The 26,477-nt window shown below is 41.1% G+C and overlaps 1 protein-coding gene across 3 annotated transcripts in view; it reads right to left on the bottom strand.

The window, feature by feature from the left end:
• The window catches only part of RNF150 (ring finger protein 150), a 253,166-nt gene that overhangs the window by 29,986 nt on the left and 196,703 nt on the right, over window positions 1-26,477 (bottom strand). Inside the window, exons 7-9 of one of the 3 annotated variants that reach the window (XR_008445238.1) lie at window positions 22,095-22,244; window positions 4,637-4,821; window positions 3,723-3,831 (exon numbers count right to left, since the gene is read on the bottom strand). Coding sequence is in view for 2 of the 3 variants with exons in the window: in XM_054031090.1 (XP_053887065.1) it covers window positions 22,126-22,244 (119 nt within the window). In the remaining variant the exon portion in view is untranslated. Of the gene's footprint in view, window positions 1-3,722; window positions 3,832-4,636; window positions 4,822-13,568; window positions 22,245-26,477 lie in introns of those variants that run through there. The other 2 variants (XM_054031090.1, XM_054031089.1) reach the window with 2 other exon arrangements.

Genomic DNA, 26,477 nt, shown 5'->3' with positions numbered 1-26,477 from the left:
CAGCAATCTGTCTGTGAGCCTGAAAAATAAAAGCTTTTATAATTGCAAAGGTAGTTTGGGGTCAGCATGAATCAGGGCATTACGTTTGGGATGATAGACCATATTAAAATTCAGACCACCCCACCCCCCTTTTTAGTTCTCTTTGGGAGGCCCCTGTGGAACTGTCCAAAAACAACCTTCCCAAAGGGGCTGTTTCTGATTTGAAATCATCATGCCCTAGAAGGCAGTTTACCAAATGTCTGGGCGCATAAAGGGCTCTACTGGAGCCATTAGGCACATGAGCTACTAACATGACTGGAAAATGGGGTGATCACACAGCTGGATGCAAGTCTACAGTTCAAAATTTAGAGCAATTTAAGGATTATCTATACTTCCACTGACCAGTGATTTTCAAGAGAAATTAGAAGTAACTTTGAATCATTAAGGAGCTGCTTCTGTATGGTGCGGATTATCCTCTACTCCTTCAGAAGCCAATGGGATGTGAGGGTGTTCAGCACCTCCCAGGACTGAGGCCTGACTTTATACTTGGAGCACATGTGAGAGGAAAATTTTTCGCTATGAATTCTAATGATTGGGGAAAGGTAATTTTAAACTGAATTGCCGTTTCTGCTATTAAGGAATTGTTTAACATTTGAATTATTTTTGGTTGAATAATGTGTCACTCACAGTCCTGTAGCTTTTTAATGATGCAAATATTGCTTGGCAAATCGTATTAAGAATCCGCAGTTCCATGTTGGTATCAAAAGCACTTGCCCCAGGGCAGCATAGAACTAAGTACATTTATTGTGAGTTGATTTATTGCTTCTTGGTAAGTTTTAACATCATCTGTTAAATTCATTCAGATTTCCTATAGGTTGGCAGGGCTATGTCAATCTATATATTCATAACAACTCAAGCCAGTAGTGTAGTTAAGCAACTGAAATCCAGCACATTCAAGAGACGCAGGGTATGTGTGCGTTTTACTATAGCTACTCTAATATTCTCATGTCGCTGCCTCAGACTGTGTGGGTTCAACATGTGGGGAAGGAAGGTGTAGGGAGCCTCTTCTGCTGCCTTCTCCCACTTGGGAGCCAGGCATAAAGGAAATCAGAGCTGAATTCAGTGCTGGGCAGGAGCCCTGGCTAACACATCTTGTGGCTCAAGGCATGTCCAGCCCTGCTCCCTCCTGTGCGTCTTTGGGCAAGCACTGGGTGTAGCACACACTGCGCTTGTTAGATCAGCAATAAGAGGTACTGTGGAGTGTGTTGCCCACCATACAGACAGAATTGCGCAGAGTGCTGCACAGGCACAAATGTTGAGGACATCTGCAGCTCTGCGCCAACCATAGTATTGCTCTGGCAACAAAGGCCAAAATGTAGCTCTCTGAGTGGGGTTTTTAATCCATGCTTTCAATGGTTATAATAGAGGAATTCAAGCTAGAGGGGTGATGTTGTAGTTTTAGGTACAGTATACTTGCCTCATCCCCAAAGGAATAGGTCCCACAGTCTGCATAATGTGAGAACTGGGTGTTCGTGCTGATGGTCCTGAATGCAAAGAAGAAAAAAGGTGGCAGTGACATATCCTAGTGATTCCACTTGCGAGGTGGCTGTGAAGATGAGGGGGAAGGGGGAACCCTAACTTTTTGCTGCTGAAGCACAACAGGGAATGGTCACTGGACTGAAAGAATCCAGCCAACTGTTCTAAGGCCTCTGAGGCACTGACTGGGGAAAAGAGGAGGTAGGGTGGACAGAGTCTGTCCATTAACATTAAAAGTGCAATTAGAGAAGTTTTGTGAAAGAGACACTTAAGCTCTATCAGCTGGGATATTTTTCTCCACAGCAGGAAGCAAGAGAAAAATACCAGCTTTAGTGCTAATATTCTAAACTTATTTTAAAAATTCACTTTAACATGTACAGGATTAGAAAAAGTTGAAAAGATAGCTTCAAAATAGTCTTCAGTGCCAACTGATTAATACAAAAACCATTCTATAGTTTATTTTTTCCATCTGCCTTAAATAGTCTGAAGAAAAATATTAATTCCTAGTATTTTTCATGTATGGATCTCAAAGCAGCTTTACAAAGGGGGATTAGCATAATCACTTCTGTTTATAGATGGAAGAACTGAAGTACAGGAATTATATCAGTACAAAGCCTGTGAATGGGAGGTCTGAATCAGGTCCAATGATTCTGGTCTACAAATATGAAAATCCCCTCCACTTCCTCCCTCCCCAGCAAAAAGCAAATGGAAAAAAAAAAATAAAGAAAAGTTTTCTGCAATGAATCTGACTATCTTTTGTTTTGGTTAATAACTAAGAAGTTTAATTGCCTGGTGCTTGAGCTAGAGAACAGCAAAACAGAGTGTTTTCTAATATCAAGGAAGAGTTGATTGTAGCTAGGAAAATGTCTGGCTTCACAATGAAAAGCCAAACAAAAGCAAATTGATGATGGCTGCCCTGATGTACAGATACAATTACATTTTTGTCCCACAGACTGTTTACACTTAATATGCCTTGTGTGTAGTCAGTCAGCAGACCCTGGAGCCACTGAAATGTATCTTTAAATTGCTCTGTTTTAACATGTGATATGTTTGGCCAGTACAAGTCTGATGTACATTTACTCTCGTTAGTGGAGCGTAGCTCTAATAATTTAATGAAGCTGTGATATCATCTCCCTTCGAGATTAGCATCAATGCACAAGAGAAACTTGTTGGCTAGAAGGAGACTGCTTTGTTGTCTGGGAAGTCTACCTGCTAGCAGAACACAAATACCATAGTTAAGTAAGAACTATGGCAATACACTAGGCAAATGATTTTTGGTCCCTGATCTCTGGAATGTCACTCTTCTGGTTCACATACCTTTAAGGGCTACCATCTCTTATGCAAGACAACATTATCTTGGATCTAATAAATTATCATGCTGCACTTGCTCATACAAGCACCGTACCCAGGTTTTATAAGATCCATAGCACAATATTCCCACCTATCAGAGGGCAAAGGACCCAGGTGGTAGATATTAATTAATCTATGTTTTCATTGGTCACAGTCTGAAGGCAGGTGGGGGAGACTGACATGAGAATAAACTTGTATGCCTCTCTCAAAACATGGGGATTTTCTGTGGGTAACTCCTGTTAATGCTAATAGAAATTACTCTTGCAAACCCTCTGCCCCACCCCTGCATTGGCAGCAAAATAAACCCTTTAGTCATAGTTCTCTCACTGCTGCAGACTGTGCAACAGTGGAACGTAGCACTTCAAAACAGACATACCAAATAGCGTGCATTAGGTGCACTGGAGGAACATTCGGTCATAACTCAGGTAGACTACTCAGCAATCAGATAATTAGCTCAGGGAAAACAGCATTTCACTTACCATTCCGTTCATTTGCCTTCCAAATATCCACAAATGCACGTGCTGGGCATTTATTTCATACCTAGCAAGGATATGGGAAAAATAGCTGTTGTGGGGTTGTGTTAAGTGTTGTCTCCTAAGCCACCAGCACCCCTTCCATGGCAAGAGGGAAGAGAAAGCACTGCAACATGAGGAGTGTGATGAGCAAGTTGAAGCAGTTTGTTGGTTAAAACTGTCAGATTACAAATGGCTCTAACTTTCAGGAGCACTATTTCTGATTTCTTGTTTCTTTAACGTGCTGTGGAGTCCCCCTCCCAAACTTCTATATAAAGAAACTGTCACGTGTCAGTTCATGCAGGTGGATCACCAATGGCACATTGGGCGTTTCAGCAGCTGGTGCTATCTAGAACTTCACACAGCTTAACACAAATAGAAGAGCTGTTTCCTGGAACTAACAATAATGGTCCATGGCCTGGAAGGAGCCACTCTGAAAATCCACTCCAAAGTTCTGTGAAAATAAATTTTAAAAACAGAGAGAGCACAAAGTGTGAATGTTACTAAGAGTATCTCACGTATCACACAGCCCCTTTCATCCAGTGACCCCAAATGCTTTAGGAGTTTAACCCCCATATCCCAGCCACATTCTGCCTCTCCAGAGTACTTCCTGGGTCTATCAGATGTAATAATAATCTTTATAATTTCATGTCTTAAAAACTACTGGGTAGTATTGCTGTGGCTGTTAAGCAGCTGCCATATTTCACTGTAAAGATGATGTGATTCCTATGTTAAAGCTGTACTTCTCTATTTGCATGTTGCATCAGAGAGTCAGAACTTGGCTTGGATTCATCAAGAGAGCAATTAAGTATCTTGAACCTGAGTGAAGCAGGGTCTTTTTTCAAGTGAGCCTGATATGATTATTGGTCTTGGATTGAAATCATACATGAGGAGGTTTCCTCACAGTTTGGTCAGGGTACCAGGTGAAATCCAACATATGCAACTGAGCTTCACTTTGGGGTTTTTCCAAATTCAATTCAAACTCATGTTCAAATACAATTCCATTCCACATGGAGAAAAACACAAGCTGATTCCTAATCAATTTTAGCTAAACCTAAATGAGCCACTTTTAAACCAGAATAAGAGGGTCCACACAAGGGGTTGCCTGATTTAAAATAATATCTGTAACTGGTGCTATTTTCTCATGCAATCAAGACCTATACAAGACCATCTTTTCGGTTTCCTCTCAGATACAGTTAACAGGCACTTTTCTCTTTACTCTCAGACAGTAAGAAACTCCAAAGAGTTTAGAAACTTACCCCATAACATTGCTTTTGGGCACTGCAGTGGTGATAGTGAGAGGCTGATGCTTCAAGCTCTCTGCTCTCAAAACTTCAATCAACCAAAGTTGTAGGTGATGAGGATGTACAGAGTCACACCCAAATAAGTAGCTTGTTTTCCATTCTCAATAGGACAAGTGCACCCAGGTGGTCTAATTCTAGTCCTAAAACAATGCAAAGACACTCAGCTGCTAATTCATTAGCCCCCCAACACAAACACTAAAGTGAATGTGAAAACAGTTAAACTTACAGGCTTCCTGGCCGTCCTCCCTGGATAACATGACTGTGGGAGCTTTGCAAATTAATACACAAATTATTTACATTAAAGGAGTATCAGCATTAATAAGCACATTCACTCCAGCTGGGCACAACCACCAGTACCTAAAAACTTCCTAAGTCCTGTCACAACATGCACTGGGTCCTGTGTAAAACCTGAAATGGACCATTTAGGGGTGGAGTCTACCTTGCTTCTTCCAAAATCCTGGTCAGAAAGACAGAGCAGATTTTTCCAAATCATCACAATAATCATAGGGGGAAACATGTCCCAGCACTTTGTGTGAGGAATTGGCTGAGGGTGAAATCTTGGCTCAACTGAAGTAAATGGTAAAACTCCCATTCATTTCAATAGGGCCAGGATTTCACTCCTCGGACCTATTAACATGGACTATACTAATACAATTCAGGTGATTGGTAATGGGATATTGAGCCTTTCTGTTCCAGGTCAGCAGTGACTAGTCATTATTACCATCTGATGGCTTTTTGGTGGCTTATGAGAAAAGACTTTGGTGGTCTCTGTCCAGCTGTCAATGAACAGGGGTCTCCATCACAAAGCCACCCCATTTGCAATTGGCCTGAATAGGTCCCCCTGTGAACACTCTCAGCAAAGGGACCTGATGTTGAATGGGCATGGAGACTCATCTGCCAGAGAAATCCTTTCAGGTCAGGATATAGGCAGTTTGCCAGGACAGAGTGGGACTGTCCCTGTTTGTGGCTAAATGGAGAACCTTATTTTCTAGGGATGTAAATCTGGCACCTTTCACAAGCACTAAAAATTCACATGACAAACATAAAACAAAACCACACTGGCCAGGAACATAAAGACAGGTAACAATGAGGACCCTTCCTTTCTCTCTGTTAGGGCATTTGATTGAGTGAGAGGTAACTCTGATCAGTAGGGAGTCAAAATAACTCTTACCATACTCCTAAGTAGGTATGTGGGTATTGCTGAAAGAGGATGACTGATCTGCATGCAGAAATAAAACATAACAAGACTCCTGGGTAAACACCGATTGCATCAAGGACAAACAAGGTATACAAGAGTCCACATTCAAAAGCCTGTATCTGCTCTAATACAAATGCAGAATTCCTTCCATTTCTTATTATGTAATTTGTGTGCAACTGACCAGGCCAGGTCCATGCAGGGAGAATGCACTCATTGTGCTTGCTGTGGATGGGGCAGGCAATATTTTGACATTTCACTTAAATCAATGAAACATTAAGAGCCCAGCAGATGTAGGGTGCACATGACCAGCAGTGAAAGGATTAAGTACACAGTTGTGAGGCTGTGGTAATTCACTCTACTTTGTATTCCAAAAAATATTTCCCAGTTAGTTTCTTTTGGTGTCACACATATTTTCTGTGGTGGTTAGAGAACACCAAAAACAAGAACTGAACACAAACTTTTACTGAAGTGGAACTGGGATTTTACAGTCAGAAAACTTGTATAGCTCCTAGTAAATGGCCAGCGTACCCCATGCAAACAGGACATGCAATGCAGTTGCTCTGTCAGATAAAACATGCACACATTTCCTGTCTCATGGAGTAACAGCAAGTCAGCCTGGGTATACAAAACTCATTTTCTACCCTCCCAATCCTGAAGCCAGCCAGGGGCTGTTTCAGCTCTCAGCATAATTTACAGCAGCTTCAGGGCTGCTCCTAGAATCTCATAAACATCTTCTAGAGCAGAGGTTCTCAAACTGTGGTCCGCAGACCACTGGCTCCATTCAGGTGGTCCGTGGATAGTTCCCTCTAAGGTGCGCGCCTGGATGGCCACACACAAGAATGAAGGGCCACCCACCTAATTAATGGAGCTGTGCAGGCGTGGTTCCACTAATTAGGTGCCTGGACCCTGGAGAAGATGGACATGTAAGGTGAGGTGGTAGCCTTGGGGGGAAGAGGGGATAGGTGGGAGGGGCAGTGGGGTGTGAAGAAGGAGTGGGGGGAATTTGGGATGTGAAGGGTTGCGGTGGCCAGAGAAAGAGACAACTTTCTCCAACTCCAGAGCTGCAGCTGCCGGGGAGAGATGGCCCTCCTTCCCACCCTCAGCTCTGTGGCTGCTGTGGCGGGGGCAGGGCCGGCTCCAGGGTTTTGGCTGCCCCAAGCAGCCAAAACAAAACAAAAAAAAAGCCGCGATCGTGATCTGCGGCGGCAATTCGGCGGGAGGTCCTTCGCTCCCAGGCGGAGTGAGGGACCATCCGCCGAATTGCCGCCGAATACCTGGACGTGCCGCCCCTCTCCGGAGTGGCTGCCCCAAGCACCTGCTTGACAAGCTGGTGCCTGGAGCCGGCCCTGGGCGGGGGAGAGAGGGAGAGACCCCCCTCCTTCCCAGCCCCAGATCGGGGGCTGCCGCGGCAGGGGAGAGATCCCCCTTCTTCCCAGCCCCAGACAGGGAACATCCATCACATTAGAAAGGTAAGACTACTGATATTAAAATATGAGTTGTGTGCTTTTATTTGTAGAACAAAAAAAAAGTTAGTTGTTACATTTTTTTTATATAGCATTTTTATCCAAAGTGCTTTACAATAGTTAGCTAACGGTACAAACAACATTTTGAAAGATCATTAAGTGGTCCGCCGAGACCCTTAGCAATTTTCAAGTGGTCCACAGAAAAAAAAAAACAAAAAAAAAAAACAAGTTTGAGAACCATTGTCCTAGAGGCCTTTGTATTGGCAGGTAAGACATTATTAGGGTCCCCTTTGTGGTGCTGGAGTTTGACAGTGAGTCTGTGGCAAGTCATGTGCTGGGATGCAAAGCACCTGCAATTGTCAATTTCAGCCACTAGATGTCAGTTTATATTAAACACATTAATTTTGCAACATACATGCTGTGATATCCTTATAGCAGGATAACTGTACTAAGAGTAACCTTGTTTCTTTCATATATATAAGAGTGTGTTATCCTTAATAAAAAGCATTACCTTTTACAGTGCATAGTATTTCTAATTTTACTTTTTTTCTAATAAAAATAGATTGGTGCCTCTGAGTTTTTTTCTACACTACTACGCCTACGTGTTTGTGGGGAGGAAGGGGAAGATTAGACACAGACACCCAGGTGAGTACGAGTCATACCTGCTGTACACTGAGGGAGAACCTGCATTCTAGAGCATTATGTTGTCTTAGGAGGGGGGACTAACTGAGCTCTTGATGGTTTGGTGGAGTGGGTGGGGAGCAGAAGAAATTAATACAGTTCCTGGCACAGCTGACATGTTTGTATGTCAACATCAGGAGTGGGTTGGAAAGAAATCTCTTAGAGGCCCTCTCAGGCCTAGCACTAAATAAAAATATTCCTGGTTGACTGGCCTGTAACAGCACACTCTGAGCCTTCACACAGTAATTTTGTGGTGTCACCAGAGCAGGGAGAGCGAGTTCTGACAAGTTATGAATCTGTGGCTGTATGGAACCCGAGGTTAGGGCCCCAAACAAGGGAATGGCTGTTTTTAAAATTCTCCACAAGAGAGAGCCAATCTAATAGCTTTGCAGAGGAGCCCGGAGTTACTTGTACCAGCTCTGGCATCAGGTAACCAGATTTTGTTTATTTAAGGCAGATTTCATAGAACATCTCACAAACTGGTTTTTAGTATAGCCATCCAGAGGAATATTAATAGCTATTTTTCCCCCCTGCCCATATTTTCCATTTTTGGTCTCCCTCACTATGGCCTCATCTCATTCTTTCTCCACATCTGTCCCATTCCCCCATGTAATCACCTGTATCATTCTTTGGTTTTTCACAACTCATTTTTTCTCCATATCTGCCCCTTTTCCTCACCCTGTCTTCTTTCAGCCAATCACTTTGCTTATTATTACCAAATAGGGAAACACAGCTGTTAAAAGAGAAACAGGTGGGGGGATAGGAGGGGGACAATGGGTTGACCAAAATAGTCTGTAAAAATACATTGCCATCAGGCATACCTATGTTTGGAAACCCATTACCCTTAGTTTCCTGTTCTCAGAATCTGCAATGTAAATATAATAAGCTTTAGCTGTGGTGCAATCTATGCTGAAGCAACTGTGCTTGGCAGAGTTGATTTCAAAGACTTGCACTGATCAGCCTAAAAACTGGGTGAATTCAATTCCTATTTGCCTGTAGCATGGCTCTGTGCTTAGCTTTTTAAGGAAATCTTTTGATCTGAAGGGCAAAAGAGCCCTCTGTTGGTGAAATTCTTACATATTGTGATAGTAAAACTAAATATAGCAGGCATTTCCTCATCTATAGGGAAACTGTTTAGTGAACGCTACAGCTACTAGCTTTGGGGTAATTGCTGTGCATCTCCTTTAACATAACTCAGCAATATATTGAAAAAAAGTTTCTTCTCCTTTACTGCTTTCTACTCACTTTTCTGAGGAGAGTCTTGTCCATATTAACATGGGGCTTACTGTTTAACAGCTGATTTTGTGACCTTCTCTAAAATACAGTTGTAATGGAAATGCTCCAGACTGAGCAACAAGTTTCACCTGAGTACTTTTTAAAATGTTTTTGTTTCTTAAATACCTTGGGTTCGCAGTGTGTAGTGCCCCTTATGCGAGCGAGCGTGACTTCCACTGCCCTGGGCTGGACACAGGGCCCTCCATGGAGCCCAGATGTGGAACTCACTCTCTGAGGAGGTCAGCAACGGTCCACATGAGGCCTTTCAGTTTGGATCAATTGGTCTTTACTCATTTGGTCTTCCAGTGAGTTGCACTAACTCATTCTGGTTTTGTCATTTTATTTTGTTTTATTGCTTTGCCCTCCTTTTGGCCAAGGGGCTGTTGCTCACTGGGTTTTTGGGGCCCAGTTTCATTAGAATTGTTGTGACTTTTATACTTTTAAACAAATGTGCTCATGCTAGAGATGGGTCTGAACCAAATCACGGCATCTGGACTTCCCCAGTGAGTGCCAACCCCAAATGTTCAAAAATCTTGAATAAGGCCATGAAGTATCATGAGCTTTTAAAAAATAATAAATGTGGGGGTTCTTTTTATTTGCCTTCTATTTTTTGCACCTTTAGGAGCACTCAGTACACATTTTTAACATTTTCTCTGCAACCATAAGGGGTAGAAACTTATTTTTAAAAAATGAAACCTGAGTTTCTCTCAATCACTTGCCTCCAGGCACCGGGCTATAAGTAAAATATCAAATATTGTGAGACTTGCAATAAAATGACACGAGTTGTTCATGCTGCTTTCCTGAACTTTGGGGTAGGTTATATTTGGCTCTGAGCTCTTTGGCTCCTGTTCAGGGCTAATTCATGTTTGCACTTCAAAGTGCTTACACAGGTCACAGGCTCTTCTCAAAAGTTACGTGGGGGAGGAAGCCGAGGGCTTCAACCTGCAAACGTTTGCTACTAACTGTAATAAGTGGGTTTGTAGGGCTACCTCGCAGTGAATGTGTCCAGGATTGGGCCCCCCAAGACTGGCTAAAACAGTGGAATCCAACAAGTCCATACTTCACCTAGGCCCTCCTCCCTTGTTTCTTTTGGCAAAGACATTTCCTATCTTTCTCCCATGTCACACAAAAGGAAGCACCCAATCTGCTTTGCAGTCGTCTCTCAATACACACATGCTATACAGCAAGCAAACCCATCCTTCCTCCTGCGCTGCAGGCTGGGATCCAAGTCTGACAAGAAGTAATGAAGAGACTGAAATGCTACACAGTCCATGCACAGTGTAGCCAGAAGCTCTGAAAGGCAGAGGTCATTGTACAACATTCGGATGTTTGATTCTTTGCTGTTACAGAAAGCATTCACTTCACAAATATTATCAAGCAGGTACGTATGCTGAGTCACAACTTTTGACCCTCAGTTTTGCATGACAGTCTTATGTTGTGTGGTGCTAATGTCCTCCCCATTGTTCCTTTTTAATTAGTGGACTGTTAATGATAAGGTTGTACGGAGGGAGAGTACTCCTTTTAACTCATGAAAAAAGATTATTTCATTAGTTGTTAAAGTTCCCTAAGTGCTTTAAGACCCCAGTTCAGCAAATCACTTAGGCACATGCTTGACTTTAGCATGTGCTTCAATGAATTGGGGGCCCATAAGAAATGATATGTGTATAGTGACTGTGGGATATTTCTCTTCGTATTACAGGGCCTATAGTTCACAGTCTGTTCCAGAGAGATCCTTGCTTTGCTCTTATCTTTTGGTGCTTTTCAGGAGACTCTCTATCAAGCAAACAGTAGCCCCTTTGGGGCACTATATGAATGTATAACACAAAGCTTTCTTTCTTTAATTACACAGTCAGTATGTCATGTGAAAACAATGGGCCAAATCCTGCTCTCAGCTACACTGGTGTAAATTAGGAGTAAGTCTCTTTGGGCCTGATCCAAAGCCCATTTTCCATTGACTTCAATGGGCATTGGAGACCCTTTTACATCATAAGGAGTCATAGCAGTGCAAATGTGAGCAGAATTTGGTCTATCACTTTCAGAAGAGACAATCAGAGAGGGAAGAGGTACATTTTTATGGTCATATTTTGAAAAAGGACTAAGGCCATATATCACAGATAAAACGTGATATAATCTAAGACCTACAGTATGTGCTTACAGCCTGGAATTAAACTGCTCCACTCTCCTAGTTATTTTTAGATAATGCCAGTCCCAGCGGCTTCAAATTGTATTGCTTCTCGAAGATATTTGAGATCATCACCATCATAAGATCTATAATATCAATGACAGCTGTGTTGTGCGTGCAGCTCACATAGCAACTGAGCACAGCTGTCTGCCAAGGAAAGTTGGCTCTGGTTTCTCCCATGACCATTTATTAAATCAATGTTAAAAACAAAAGGAGTGAGGTGGGAGGGGACAGTGCGAGAAAGAGTGAGACCAGATTCTTTAACGATAATACATATAAACTCTCTTAATTGACAGCGCTGGGTTTATTGTTATGATTATTGCTTCCATCCTTGGATTAGGAATCCAGAGTCTGTTACCCACAGTGGCTGCAGTACCAGAGCTCTTTGGGAACTCCAGTGCTGTATCTACCAACTGGCCTACAGCTGTAACAGTGATAGAAATAATTCCCAGCATTGTTGATAAAACCATATTAAATCATATGTGGCTTCCCATTCTGCATCAACTCCTGCTTCATCACGTGAACAGTAACCGTAGGAGCTACTACTGTACAGTGGAATTTTCTTCCACTCTGACTGCGAACAAACAAGTATTTCTTTCCCTTGTTTTCCTGCTGTTTGCAAAGGCAAAGGTTTTGTGATCACTTACAGCTAGACCGGCACCTCACAGGCTACCCTGAATATTTATAGTTGCGCTGCCCTAGAAGTCACACTTTGGTTTCCACTTCCTCCAGCTCCCTGGCGCAACTCAGCTGTGCTGACTGGTGTGTTAAGGAAGCAGAGCCCCGCATGCACCCATTCCCCTCCAGCCTGTCAGTTCTTTGGCCTCTGTGCAGGAGGTGGAGCAGCTCACCTAGGGAGGCTGCTCCGCCAGCCAGGTTCCAACCAGTGACATGGGTAGCCCTTACAGGGAAGTAAAGGGACACCTTGTGCCGCCGACTTCCCTGCCCAAATAGGCTGATTCACAACTGAGCCCCTAGGAAGAAATTTAGGCAGCCTGCTTTGTGCAGCCTTTTGATTCTTATAGGCTGAGGAACCGGGTGACTCAAGGCCAGTAATAAGAAATGGAGGTGTTCGTGTTTAGGGTACTGGTCCAGGGAAATTCACCACCTGATGGTGTTCTGGAGGTCTGTGCGAAATGACCGCCATCCAATTTATGTGTGTTCATATCTCTAACTCACCACCACAACTGGAAGTAACTGGAATCTTTATTGGCAATCTCAGGAGAGAAGCACAGAAAACGAGCAGCTTCTAAATTACTGCAGATGAACAGTCCAGGCTAGGTGTGGTTAGGCAGGATGAAGCTGGGACTACCATTGATTGGGCAGTATCTTTGTGCTGGCTAATCAGTGCTTCCCCTCCAGAGATTTCAATCTAGCTCTTTTCGTAGGTGCTAAAATACACTTTTAATTTTCTTAAAGAGAAGTAGTTTCTGCTCATGCCATGATTCTGTATGTAGCCAGCATAACCCCTGTTAAGCTCTCCCACAGCTTTGCAGACTTGAATCATGGGGGCACTAATCAAGGCTTCATGTCCATGGCTGTGCAAGAGAGGAAAATGATAACCAGGGCATCAAGCCAATTCTTCACTTTGAACAGACACATCACATCTTTTACTTCCAGACGGAAAGCATCTAGGGAGGAGAAAGTTCCTCAGTTTAACATCTTCTCCATCTGTGCATTAGCAGCATCGAGCCAGTCTGCTGAGCATAAACATGCTTTGATTATTTCAAAAATAAAAGCAAGGGCTAATTAGTGCAATAGATTGCTGAACAAGCCTTTCCCTCTGGAAAACCTGAGTTCAGATCTTACCTGTGTCACAAGTAACATGAATTCAAACTTCTCCCTAGTGGATGTATTTATCTGGTGCACAATTTGTAGTCTCATCAGAAGAATCCAAAGGACTGCAATAGCAGCAGTCAAGTTTCATCAGCAGAACTATTTACTTTTGCCTAGTTGTAGTTGTGCTACTGATTTCTCTGAACTCCAGACTCAGTTGAAGAAGAACTCAACAAGAAAGCATTAGAAATGTTCATATATCAACAAAAGCTGGTTTTACAGTTCTGTTTGGAAATATGAATGACACAGTCATCAGATCCACTTTTATTAAAAAAAGTTGCAATAAAATTTCTTAGTATTCACAATCTTAACTTTTATAGCTGCAATATTTAACTAGTACATAACGGAGTCTCACATATTTACATTATAACCCTCTCACAAAAATAGCCAGGTGGTACTACTGAATGTTTCCAAATATCAGTCTTAACACTTCAGCATTTCCCCCAACTGTCTATGCTCTTAAGCATTTACAGTATATACTAAAGCAAAATAAAAGTTTGTGCCTTTTGATTTCAGGCAAATCCCTTTAAAGATGATAGTTCTCTGACTCCCATATTTTTCAAGAGATATAAAGTGCATTGAAGGGGGAGATGTATGCATAATAAAATAACAGCGAAGACTTAACTAAAAATTGAAATACATTTGCAATACTGTACAGAAAATAAAGCTTAGAAAAATGTCTTGCTTCACAAACCACTACTGCATTGTTTAGGCAGACAATTCACAGCTAGCAAAGAATGCATAATTAAAAATTGTCTATGCAAATACCACCATGTAATTCCTTCATGGGTTTTCATTAGATGTTTCACATATCAAAGTGAGGTTGTTTGGATGATAGAAACATTTCTTAATGCAGAGGTGAAGGGGTAACTTCCATTACAGCAAACATTGTAGGCTCTGCAGAAATGGATTGTAAAGCCAGCTAAGGAGGCTCACTGCAAAATACACCTTAATCATAGCAGATCTTCAGCAAAACAAAACATACATTTTGCGTGTAGGAACAACAGCCCCTGCGTCAGCTTTTAGGAAGATATGAGAAGCAGGATTATGCTCTAATTTTTAATATTTCACTATTATAATACAGTTTTCTAACTGGAAATAATTTCAGTAAGATATGCAGGTCTTTCTCTGAAACACAAAATAAAATACACCAAGGAGTTAAAAATTTTATTCTTTCCTTTTATTTTATTTTTTTTATTGGCATTTGCTGGTACTGGTCTGCTGGAATATACATCACTAGATAAAACTGTGGAGCCATTGCCGGAGACCGGAATATTTTTGCTCTGTTCATGAACTGCATGCTAAGTGGATGCCACATTTTTTTTTGTTTTTGTTTAAAAACTATTTTAAATAAAAATAATTATTTTCTGGAAATGGATGGAATGTATATTTTGACAAGTACAAAATCATTTTCAATGTTCACTAAATACAAGGAACATCTTGCTAAAAAAATAACAACCCCTCCCCACCCCTGTCCCCTCTTTATATTTCTAATTATAAAATGGTACAGCCATTTCAGGTAACTAACATAAAACAGGAAGTAAGGATGGGAGTATGTACACATACAAAACACTTGGATATTTCACAACTGTAATAACCTTTTACATTAATAGCAAAGAAGTATGTTGATTCTGATGCCTTTTTAAAAATTGTAAGCAAAAACGTTCTTTCTTCCTTTTTTTCTGCATTCACTCCACCGAATCACAAAGAACATATTTGAGAAACACTGAGTTTTTTTCAGGTGAAAAGTTCTTTCATTGGCTTTTCAATGAAACTTCAAGGCATCCTTAATGCACCTTCCCCTTTTACATTGCTAAATATGGATCACATTTTCAGTTGCTGAAGAACTAGTATTTTTATTGGTGACAAAAATTCCCAGTTCTTGAAGAATTAGTATTGGTTGTAATGAGTAAGTCCTTTGAAAACTCTAGCTGGCAGATTAGAAACTGTGCTGCAGAGGGCGCTCATCTCCCTAACTATCCACTTCATCAATCAATAAGTACCATCTGGTACATGAACAAATTCCAGACTAAAAAGTCCATCTGGTGTTCTTTTTTCAACTGCAAAAGTATCAATTAGTTCAGGCAACGATGTGCTAAACTAAAAGAACTAGTTGTGTTGGATCAACTGCTGCTATTAGAAAAAAGTTCACTAACGTAACAGTGTCACCCTGTCCTTCCTATCGCTTATAAAATATTTCATTATTTAAATTATTACTCTAAGCAAATCAATTAAATTCTTTGACACTAATTGACCAATATATGGTTAAATTCTTTGGCTCTCTAAAATAAATTAGTCAATGCTCAGTTTTCCTTAACAATCCAGCTGTTAAGACTGTTTGCCTCATTAGTGTTGATATGAGTGCTTAGGTTACCCTGAAACCCTCAAACGACAAGGGCACTATCTTTTACTAAGCATTTAAACTTCATTGTGTTGTAGACAAAGAAGACGCCCTAATTTTTGTTTACACTGAGGCCTCTATGCACTGCCAAAGTGGTATAAAGCAGCCTTTAGTGTAAATAAAAATCAGGCCCTATATGCAGTACAGGCCAGATCCAGGGGTGTCGGTAAACTTCATATAGCACATATCAGGGGTGCTACACAAAGTTGGCATAAAGCTCACATTTCCACTCTCATAATCTTGTTGCTATTCTGGGAAGATTAAGGCTCTTGTGATGAGTTAGAGCAACCTAATGGCTGCTCTAAGTTATGTTGGCAACATCCACCAGGGCAAAAAATGCAGCTGAAAACTGGTGTTATCCTGGCCTTGCCCCCTTCCCTCTGCAACACAGAAAACAGAGAGTGGGGAGGGCTAAGAGCCCCTATATCATCTGTGTGACTCTGGAAGAACAGTCTTACACTAGAGTGATTCCCTGTGGACTGGTTAAGATGCTGTAGGGCCAAAAATACACTTGGGGTATGGTGCAAAGTGGATGCATCACACCAGAAAATCTGGTGCTAAAATTTCAGTATGTAAAGTCAGAACAACTTGGATAAGGCATATATTCATGATGCCATGGCATCCCTATCGGATTTGCAACCTTCTCTTTTATAGATATCTGCAGAAACATCCCTATCATGGGGAAAAAAACACTACTAATAAAGGAGAAATAAATATCAGTAAATGATCATTTGCCAGTGCCGACCTTTATATGCCCAGACCACATGGCCATATCCTTATAGCTCATTCTGACCTATTTGCTTAGCCCTAAATTTTCCTAGGGACAGTTACTGGTTAGGAAAAAGCCACCTATAAATAAAATCTGGGCAATTCACAGCTGCTCAGCTGAAATGCATTTGCGTTGGCTGTACATAACATACATTGTCATTGCAACACTGACCAATTGTCAAGACCAGCATTTGCATCCTGTGTTATATAAAAGCCTGTGCCCTGATCATTGCCTTTTAATCACAAATTTTCCTGGCAGAAGTAATGCAACGTACATTAAACAGAGAAAATTCATAGGGATGTAGGTCTGAAAATCTATACAAATAAATTACTGCACTCTAAGGTTTCTACATTGAACAGAAACTGCAAATAAAATCCATATTCTGGAAAATCAGTAGCTGACGTTTGCTAATTAAGGGCACATACATGTGTAAAGCAGTCTGCAAATGCCTGTCAGGGAAATTCAGCTCTGTTTGAATAATTGAAGAATTCATAATTAGACAAGATGGTTTTGATTCAGGAGAGGAGAAGGAGGGTGAATAAAACAACAGAAACCTGAGATGGCCCTAAACCAAATCTTGGTTCCTGACACCTTCAAATTTTGGGATAGTTCAAATTCCGATCTGGATCTAAAGTCTGTTACTTGGGCCCACCTCTATCAGAAATGAGAATATATCACTAACTATTCATGTAACAAGTGACAAGTTCCTATTAAAATACTAACCTCTTAAAGCCGCTGTCCTGTGGGCCGGATCCATATCTCACTGAAGTCCATGGAAAACCTCCTATAAAGGTCCTAGGGTCCACTTCCTAACAACACTATCACCTTGGTGATAGAACCAAGCCCTCCTCCTTGCTTTCCCCATATATGAATTCAGTAGTTTTCAATTAAATTATTAAACAATTAAAAAGCTATTAAACTAGCTTTTTTGTATCACTATCTCTAAATCAAAAACTGACTAAATTTCTATCTCCCGCTGTTTTCATTACAATTCATTCTTAAAAATCATATCATTCTGTCTGTGCACATACACATGTGGATTCAATACTGTAGAGACCAGGAAGATGAAATCAATTTATTCTGTCTACAAATTATTGACCTATGATTGTCCCAGTGCTCCCCCAAGTTCTAAAACTACTGTAAATCAGAAAAAAAGTAAAGTAACATTTCTTGTCAATTTTTCAGCCCCTTGCAGAATGGGTGAGCCAGGAAGAATTGATGCACAGCTGGCACATGGCACAAGCCCCATATTTGTGTTCACAGACAAGTATTTGTATGTGTAAATCGGATAACCTGTGAGTGCATTTTTTCCCCCAAGTGCGGAGTTTTGTCCATGCACATTTTACATGGTTCATGCACTCAACTGGTCTTTTGGAATGTAGCTTAATTAAACCCACAAAAACCATGAGATATTCACAGTGTGGGCTCTGTCTGCCCAAATTGACATCTTCAGCTGCTGGTCCCTGAAGAGTCTTCAGGCTTCCTAAGTTACACAGCTACAGAGGTTGCTGCTTATCCAAAGGAGAAACTACCCCCTCAGTAACTATCTCTGCATTACATGGCTGCCCAAGCCTGGGCCTTCCCACGAGGTGAAGTTACAGTCTCTGATCAGCTCAATGGCTTTTGGGAATGGTGCTGCAGAATACTGAACATGGTCAGCAACTGGAAGACATTTTAAAGGGTTGTGTTAAAGGTATTATTCGGTATGAAATTCATCCAGGGAGAAGCTAAAGATTTCTCACCATTCACCCACATTGTGAATGGGAAATCAGAGAAACACTCACATGGATGAAAAGAACAGCAAGAGAGGGGAGAAGCAAGAGGATTCTCTTCCCACAATAGGGATTTTCTTTTCTTTGGTCTGGTCTACACCTAAAATTTAGGTTGACCTAGCTATGCTGCTCAGCAGTGTGAACAGTTCATGCTCCTGAGAGATGTAGTTAAGCCGACCTAAGCCTCAGTGTAGACAGCAGTAGGTCGGTGGAAGAATTCTTTCGTTGACCTAGCTACCGCCTCTCGGGGAGGTGGATTAACTACAGTGATGGAAGAACCCCTTCCATTGCTGTAGCGAGTGTCTACACTACAGCTCAACAGTGGCACAATTGCAGTGCTGCATTTGTAGCGTTTCTATTGTAGACATATCCTTAAAGCATTGATCTGTCTCCCCAGCCAGTGACACTGTGCAAGAGGTTACTCTAGCCCTAGCAGTAGCTAGTAACTCCTATGGGCTTTGCAGCGCCAGCAGGTATGGTGGTGGTGGTGGTGGTGGTGAAGAAGAGAAAAAGACAGTAGACAGAGCGTTACAATCTGAGGGAGGAGGATTATTTCCATGAACATGCCACTTCCCTAGGGCAGGCTGACTGGTTTTCTGGATAGGAGGTAGGCTGGCTGTACAGCCAGCACCTGAGGCCCAGAAGTCAATTGATATCCAATGCTGGACTGAGCCTTTAATACTGAACCCCAATATTAAACATAACGCTATGCAGGAATTACAGGGAGGTCCAAACAGAGGGTAATCTTACATAATATTCCCCAATCTTGCAAATTCTTATGTACATATTTAATTTTACTCACACGAGTAGCCTCATTGAAGTCAATGGGCTATTCCTATGAGTAAAGTTCATTATCTCTATAAATATTTGTAGGATTGGGGCCTATATGTATTACAGTATACCACTGCACAGTACGATGAGTTATGCAGAGTTAGGCTTAACACTAACTTCCCTGATTTTGTGGGTTTAATAACGTAATGTAATAATCTTTCAGCCAAAGATTCCCAAGGTGCTTGACAAATTTCAAATACAAAGAACACTTTATCAATCAGGTCCTGATTTAGGAAAGCATCCCCATTCATGACATGTGTTTAGCTTTAAACATCTGCCTAAGTCCCAACCAGATCAAGGGGTTAGGGTTTTCTTTCATCCCTCACTGAAGTACTGACCTCGCCTGCCTTACTGTTGGGATCATCCCAATATGAGATGACTAGAGATAACTGGTAACGCTCACCCTTGACATTAGTTTAACAAAAGTTTTGTAATAAAATAAATGCTTTGAGTCAGCTACACTGCAATCCATGCGCTGGCTTTAAGGATGATTCTAATTGTTCTGTCTATTCATAGTCTGCAAATATTTGATGTTAAGGGTCACAGTCAACTTAAACATCATGTTTCTGACAGAACATTTTTTTAACTTACTCTTGATCCAAGTAACTCCTAAGATGACTATAACTGGGAGAGATGAGTGAATTTTCTCTCTCTCTACTTCATCAGTTTGTTTACTTTGTGTATTGAGAGCTCTTTGTGTATATCAGTTTCCTTATTTCCCCAGTATAGTCAATTTAGGTGAATTTCATCCCTGTGCAGAAGGCCTATACATCACTTACATCCCATTTCAGTATTATTTCTAGGGCTTAAGTGGGGCTTATGTGCTATCTTGTGCCCAGGGGTGCACTTCAGTCAGTCAGTCAGTCACATTCCCCCTGAGGTTAGTGTGGATCTTTCACAGAGAAACAACGAACAGAAAAAGTTAAAAAAATCTGATTATAAAACCACAAATATTGGCAATGGTGACCCGAAGCAGGTGAAGAGTCTGACATTATCTTTAACTTGCTTTTCAAACTGACTAGATTTCCAATTGACTATGTCCCTTTAATAAAACAAAAAGATATATTTTAAAAACTGTTTATAAAAAGGTGTATGTGCACCGGCCCACAGTTTTGAATTGTCATTAGCTTGGGTTATTTTGCTGAAAGCTCCTAGTTCACTTGTGTGGACTAAGAACACTCAAAATTTCATCTACAAAATGAAGTGAGTCATAACTGGACAGCAAACTCTCTTTCTCCCTCCTCCTCACCCATCCTGTAATTTAAGTATCAACTAGCTTTAAAAAAAAAATTGTTAAACAAATTCCTCCTACTGTAAGACCTCACGTGCCATGTTTCAGCAGGGAGTAAATTTTTATAGTTAAAGTATAAATGCCTGAAAAGAGGAGATTAAAATGGCAATGCTGAAAGAACATAGTGGCATTTTGAGATTCTGCTATAATACAGTTAGGTGAAAATAGTTTTCCTTTCCTTGCAATTTGTTTATGAGCCATGTGCTGTTGATTCTACTGACCTGCTCAAAAGGGGGTAATGTGATTTAAATCATTTGACTGTCAAAAGAAAATGTTCACTCTCTTATAAACAACAAGCTGAAAGTCCTCCTTTGCACTTGAATATTTTGACTGAAACATAAAATTGCCCCCTGAATAATTAGCAATAAGTAGTGCATTTCTGTAAGTTATAGTTAAAGACAGGCTAGTAATAGTTAAAGACTTCGGTTTTGGCATTCATACGATGCCTTAATTTTTAAACTATCAGCCAGAAAAAACCTGAATTCTTCTGTTTAAATTTTTTTCAGGTTCAAATATACCAGCAGCTCATCTGACTCCTACTGCCACATTCAGAGGTCTCTAGAAAGCAGTGAACTGAAGATTCACCTAAATCCTTGTGTTTGCTAACAATTATGTGCAAAAACTGCACTTAAAAATATGAAGGTAAACAATTTGTCCAGCTGCTCTTGGTTTAACTATTTATTCTGGAAATTGACATTGTAATCATCTTTACAGTTCAGACCTTTTCTAAAAATATTTCCATCAGCTACAAATACCCACATGAGGATTACCAAGCGCCCTCTTGAAACTGCTCAGACACTCATTGGTCTGCTGATTTTTGTTTTTAAATTTAAGGAAGTACCTGATTTTAAACTAGATCCTGTTTTCCAGCTACTGAACAAGGAAGTCACAAGGAAGGCCATTAATACCAGAGGCTGTCAATGGCAGAAAATATAGCAACTACAGGATGAAGTTTAGTGCCATTATTTTTCTCTCTTACACATGTTACTGTCTGTGCATTTAATCGAGCTCTGTAAGTGGAAGCCAACATAATTCTGTTTGAAACAACAATACACCAATGTCAATTAATTGAGGGCTTCAATTCACATGGATAAAGGCCTCTTGAAGATATAATCTCCAAGACCCACTTTAAAGGTTTTAAAATCTTAAAGAAAATAGGCTTCATATTAATACAGAGTGCTGAAGCACTATTTCTTTTCAAAGCCATGCATACTTCATGCAGAAATGTCAAGGCAATAATAAATCCTGGAGACAGATCATGAAATGATTAGAGAAGAGGAATTCAAACTTCCAGACTGAACTCTTGGAAAAGCTGGGGTCAGTCAACGAAAAAAACAAAACAAAACCAGTGTCCATCGATAATCAACTATAAATAAACATCATCTTCTTTTAAAAAAACAATGAACAAGAGTAGAAAACACTCAAGCTGTCATTTCAGTTGTACACTTACGAGCCACTGAAGAGGTACAGGATTGCTTTTAAGCGTATGGGAAAACAATAAGCTTTCATCTTCCATGTGAACAAAATAGACACATGTAGATGATGAAACTGCATCCAGGTAGACACAACTGTTGCTATTGCTTTTTCATGACCATCTCAGAATGGAGTGCACTGGATTGATAGTGTTCTAGAGGGGTGTATGTGTGTGTGAGTGTGTATATGTGACTGGTCCAAATTCTAGAAAGCTGACTCTGTCCCTGCCCCTCATGCCTACCCTTAGTTTAGTAGGGTTTTCTGCTTGTTTTTCATGATTTCACCTCTTCGCAGTCTTGGTCAGTGGAAAGCTCCACATCAGACAGTCCCACCTCCATCGCCATAATCAATGATATATCAGAATCACTGCTGACTGCTGGCTCCTGTTCACCTGGAAGAAGACAAGAAAAGGGACTAATGTTCAAGTCTTTATGTCAGTTTACCACAGATATTTAAATCCAGAGAGAAGCCCACGATCTAGATCCAAGCTTCCCCAGTGTTTGGATCCTGGAGTCTCGTTCTATTCAATCTCTGTCTAAGACAGGGGTCGGCAACGTTCGGCACGCGGCTCGCCAGGGTAAGCACCCTAGTGGGCCGGGCCAGTTTATTTACCTGCTGACGCGGCAGGTTCGGCCGATCGCAGCTCCCACTGGCTGCGGTTCACCGTCCCAGGCCAATGGGGGCGGCGGGAAGCCGTGGCCAGCACATTGCTCAGCCCGCGCTGCTTCCCGCCACCCCCATTGGTCCGGGACGGCAAACCGCGGCCAGTGGGGGCCGTGATCGGCCGAACCTGCCACGTCAGCAGGTAAATAAACTGACCCGGCCTGCTAGGGTGCTTACCCTGGCGAGCCGCATGCCGAACATTGCCGACCCCTGTCTAAGATGTTTTAGAAATCAACAAACTCCGGCCAAGAGTGAAGGAAGGCTAAAAAGGGCCTTGATAACAAAAACTTCTGCCAGACTCTTCCACTTCTGAAAAGGTTCCCATAGAGCTGCTAGTCTCCATGACCTTCCTGGTATTCTACTGACACTTCCTCCCAATACATATCAGCTACCCCACATCTCTCTCCTGCTCAGTCTTTCGGGTGTACTCTGGCAGCTCCTGACACATTGGTCCCAGGGTTTCTACCTTAATTCACCTTGATCCCAACTAAATTTAGAAGCAGATCAATTAACCTTCACCTGACTGCAAGTCACCTTATGCTCTATGTTTAGGAAGAACACCACCTTTTTGGTATGATCTTGCAGCCCATATTGTATGTGTATTTCAACATTGATGAAGCCAATGGGAGATCTGCACACCAAAAGACTGCAGGATAAAGCTAATATTTTGAGGACAAATAAGAAAACCATCATGTCCTGGTTGTTAGGAGGGGACGGAGGGGACAAGGGAAGAGGGACTTCCAGAGACAAAAGGTCACTTGGGTGGCCAACTCCGATCGACGGTGTGTATCTTTCGCAAGGCTGCTGTTTCATAATTGTCACTATAATTAAACAGATTTGACAGTGTTTCACTGTTATGATACAGTGTAGTTAAAGTTGTGATAGTTCTTCCTTTCTAAACTTCATTTCTAGAGTTGATGACTGAACCACAGAATCTGAGATAGACTGAAATTGAAAACAAAAAGTCTAAAGATGGATGTGAGATTGTCATGAGGTCATGAAATGATACCTCAATCAAACCACAAAAGCAAAAAATACAGTATTATTTACCCTAAAGTAAACAAGTACGATCCCTTTTCATCCTCCTCACAACAAGTGCAAGATTCTAGCTGTGATTATTAAAGAAAAGGTGTGTCTATTGTTGCTTGTACCATCATCAGACTTGATATTTTGGCAAGAAAAATAAAGAACAGCTGGGTTAGTGCATACTCGAACAGTTACTGCATGCCATTTCCTCCCTGCAACTTTTCACCTTCGATATTTATACACGTTGTAATTGTAAGACAAATAGTCTGACACACAAGTATATCTATCCATATAAACTCATCTCCATCAATATCATGGTAGCCAAAAGCTTAAAACTATTGCCTTGGCTATAAATATTACTACTGGAGGGAAAAGGAGTACTTACTGAATGAATAATCTAGAATGCAAACATTAATGGACTTTAATTACATTAGATTGTTGGATTATTTGTTAGATCAAACAGTGAAAAAGTATAAAGGTATATTTCACTGAGAGCGCAAACGTCATCTTTATTATTAATAACTACCTAAGCCTGAAAGAAACTTTCCAGACTACTGGTATATTAATGTATGTTTCAAAGTTTAGGATTTTTTAAAAATAAAATGGTAATCAAAACAAACTGATATAATATATTACATTTTACATTTAATTGACAATATATTCCATTGTTCATATGGTTTAATCACATTAAAAGTCAGCTGGAGGATTCTCAAGACAAAAGTAATTTTAACCTGAACTAGATGTGAGGTAAAGATGAACTAGCTGATTTACACCACCTATACACAGGTATTCTGAACAACCATGCTGACCCTTTCATACAGATGTCACATCATCATCTAGTAAGTATTTCTGGTGCTGTTTTTTCCAGGGAGAGATGGTAGGACCTTGGCAGTGTCCAGAGCAGGAAGACAGAGCAGTGATGATGGTAGCGCTATGACTTACCTACAGACTTCCTAACATCCTCATGTTCAGAGGTCCGAGAAATCTTTTCAAACCTGTTCACTTCTATTCTGTAATAAAATACTTATTTTCCTTTGGCAAAAAAATCACAGTAAGAATTGAAACACACTGGATAAAATTAATCGTTGTTTAAAAAACAATAAGCTGCTGTCCAAGTACAGTCATTTTACAATGACCTTCCTTGTTACAGAAATAGAATCCAATCAGACTAACCACGTAGGGGGTCATAATAATTAACACTTGGATAACACTTCAAAGATGTAAAGTGCTACGTAAGTGCTGTGTAGCATTAATATTTCCTTTTTCATTCTTTCAGGGGATTAGCTCATCTGCGATCAAAGCAGAAGTTAAAAAACCTAAAGTCGTAGCCGCCCATTTCAATACAGTGAGAAGAAGGTGGCAAGGAAGAAATTAAGGTTGTGGACAGCCAAGATTTTTGTCTAGTTTCTTCACAGTGACACTGCATTCCACTTAATGGGCTCAGTGCTGAACTTCCTTTGACAGGTGAGAACAATGCAAAAGAGCAGATGTATCTCTAAGCATTTAGTGCCTGCTCCTGCTCCACTAAAGCAAAGAGGGTTGCAGCCATTGACTGCAATAGGCATTGGCTCAAACCCTATAAAGTCAGCATAAGATACACCAGAAACCGCTTAGTTTTGGCGTCTCTCTATGTACAGATCTGTCTGTGTGCAGGGTTTCTGCATTGATGCTTTCTATGCCAATATGATCAGTGCTCCACTCAGATCTGTGACCATGTATAAGTGTCTCCGGAAATATTTGTTGTCTACCAATTGCATCATTCGGGCTCCCCAATGAAGCATGGATTTCCTAGCCATTTCTTTACCAGATGTGCAGTAGCACTGCCAGTGGGTTTTGCAGAATGAGGGAGTAAACAACTTTTGCCTTAACTGCATGCTCCAAACAGCTTAGTAGCATTTGTGTGTCCCCATTTCTCATGTCCTATTTGTGACTACAGTGATCATGAGTCACACATAGCCCAATTTACTAAGAGTATTTTTGCATTAACACAACATTATTAGCATAACTTTATGTGCCTGACGCAGTGTTGCCAACTTTCATGATTTTATTGCAAGTTTGTCATATTTAATACATTTTCTTAAAGCCCCAGCTCCTAGAGTCAGGTGAGAATCTTAACTTTCATTTAAAAAAAAAACAAGCAAGTCTCTACCCTTATGGTAGCAGAGAAAAACTTGAAAATGTGAATGCTAAAGGCTCAAAAACAGAAGGCAAGTAAAAAGAACCCCAATTTATTATTTGTAGGCAATCTCATATTTGGGAGGCTTGACTCATGATTTTTGCCTGCTTAGGGTTGACAATTTTGCTTGTCAATGTGCACTGTAACATTTTACACTTTAAATTGCAGTGTTTTGTGACTGAGGCATGCTGCTGAGTGAAGCAAAAGGCACCTCACAAGCTGATTTTACCACCTACAGTGGGTAATAGTAGACCTCATTCAGAACACCAGTGTCACTTTCCTTTCACTTCCAAGAGAAGTAAAGCTACATGTCACAGCATGCTGCCTTTCCCTGCCTAATTCTGTATAGGCAATTTCCATTCAGTTGTGTTCTCTGACACATGATGGTATGAAAAAGAGGAAATAAAACCAAAGAATGTTTCTAACCTATACTACACCTGACTTCACTTTGCTGTTGCCCTAATGATATTGCTATGTATGATTGCATATGGCATGGCTGGCCAAACTAATTGACCCACTGAGCCGCATATGACAATCTTCAGAAGTTTGAGAGCTGGGGCATGACTGCTGGGGCTTCAGGCTTCAGCCCTGGGGGGAGGGAAGTCTTGGAGCTTCAGCCCCATGGGAGGTGCCTGCCCAGGCTCAGGCTTCAGCTGCTTTTGCTGCTGCTTCTCCCCAATGAGCTAAAGCAGAGGCCCCTCCTTGCAGCACCCAGCTGTTGGTCACTGCTTACACCAGGGAGCTGAAGGGAGAAGCTGC

This window comes from Malaclemys terrapin, chromosome 5 (assembly GCF_027887155.1).
Source record: "Malaclemys terrapin pileata isolate rMalTer1 chromosome 5, rMalTer1.hap1, whole genome shotgun sequence".
Classification (NCBI taxonomy): Eukaryota; Metazoa; Chordata; order Testudines; family Emydidae; genus Malaclemys; species Malaclemys terrapin.
Note: the sequence above shows the minus strand (reverse complement) of the source record. Positions and strands in the feature narration are given on the sequence as shown.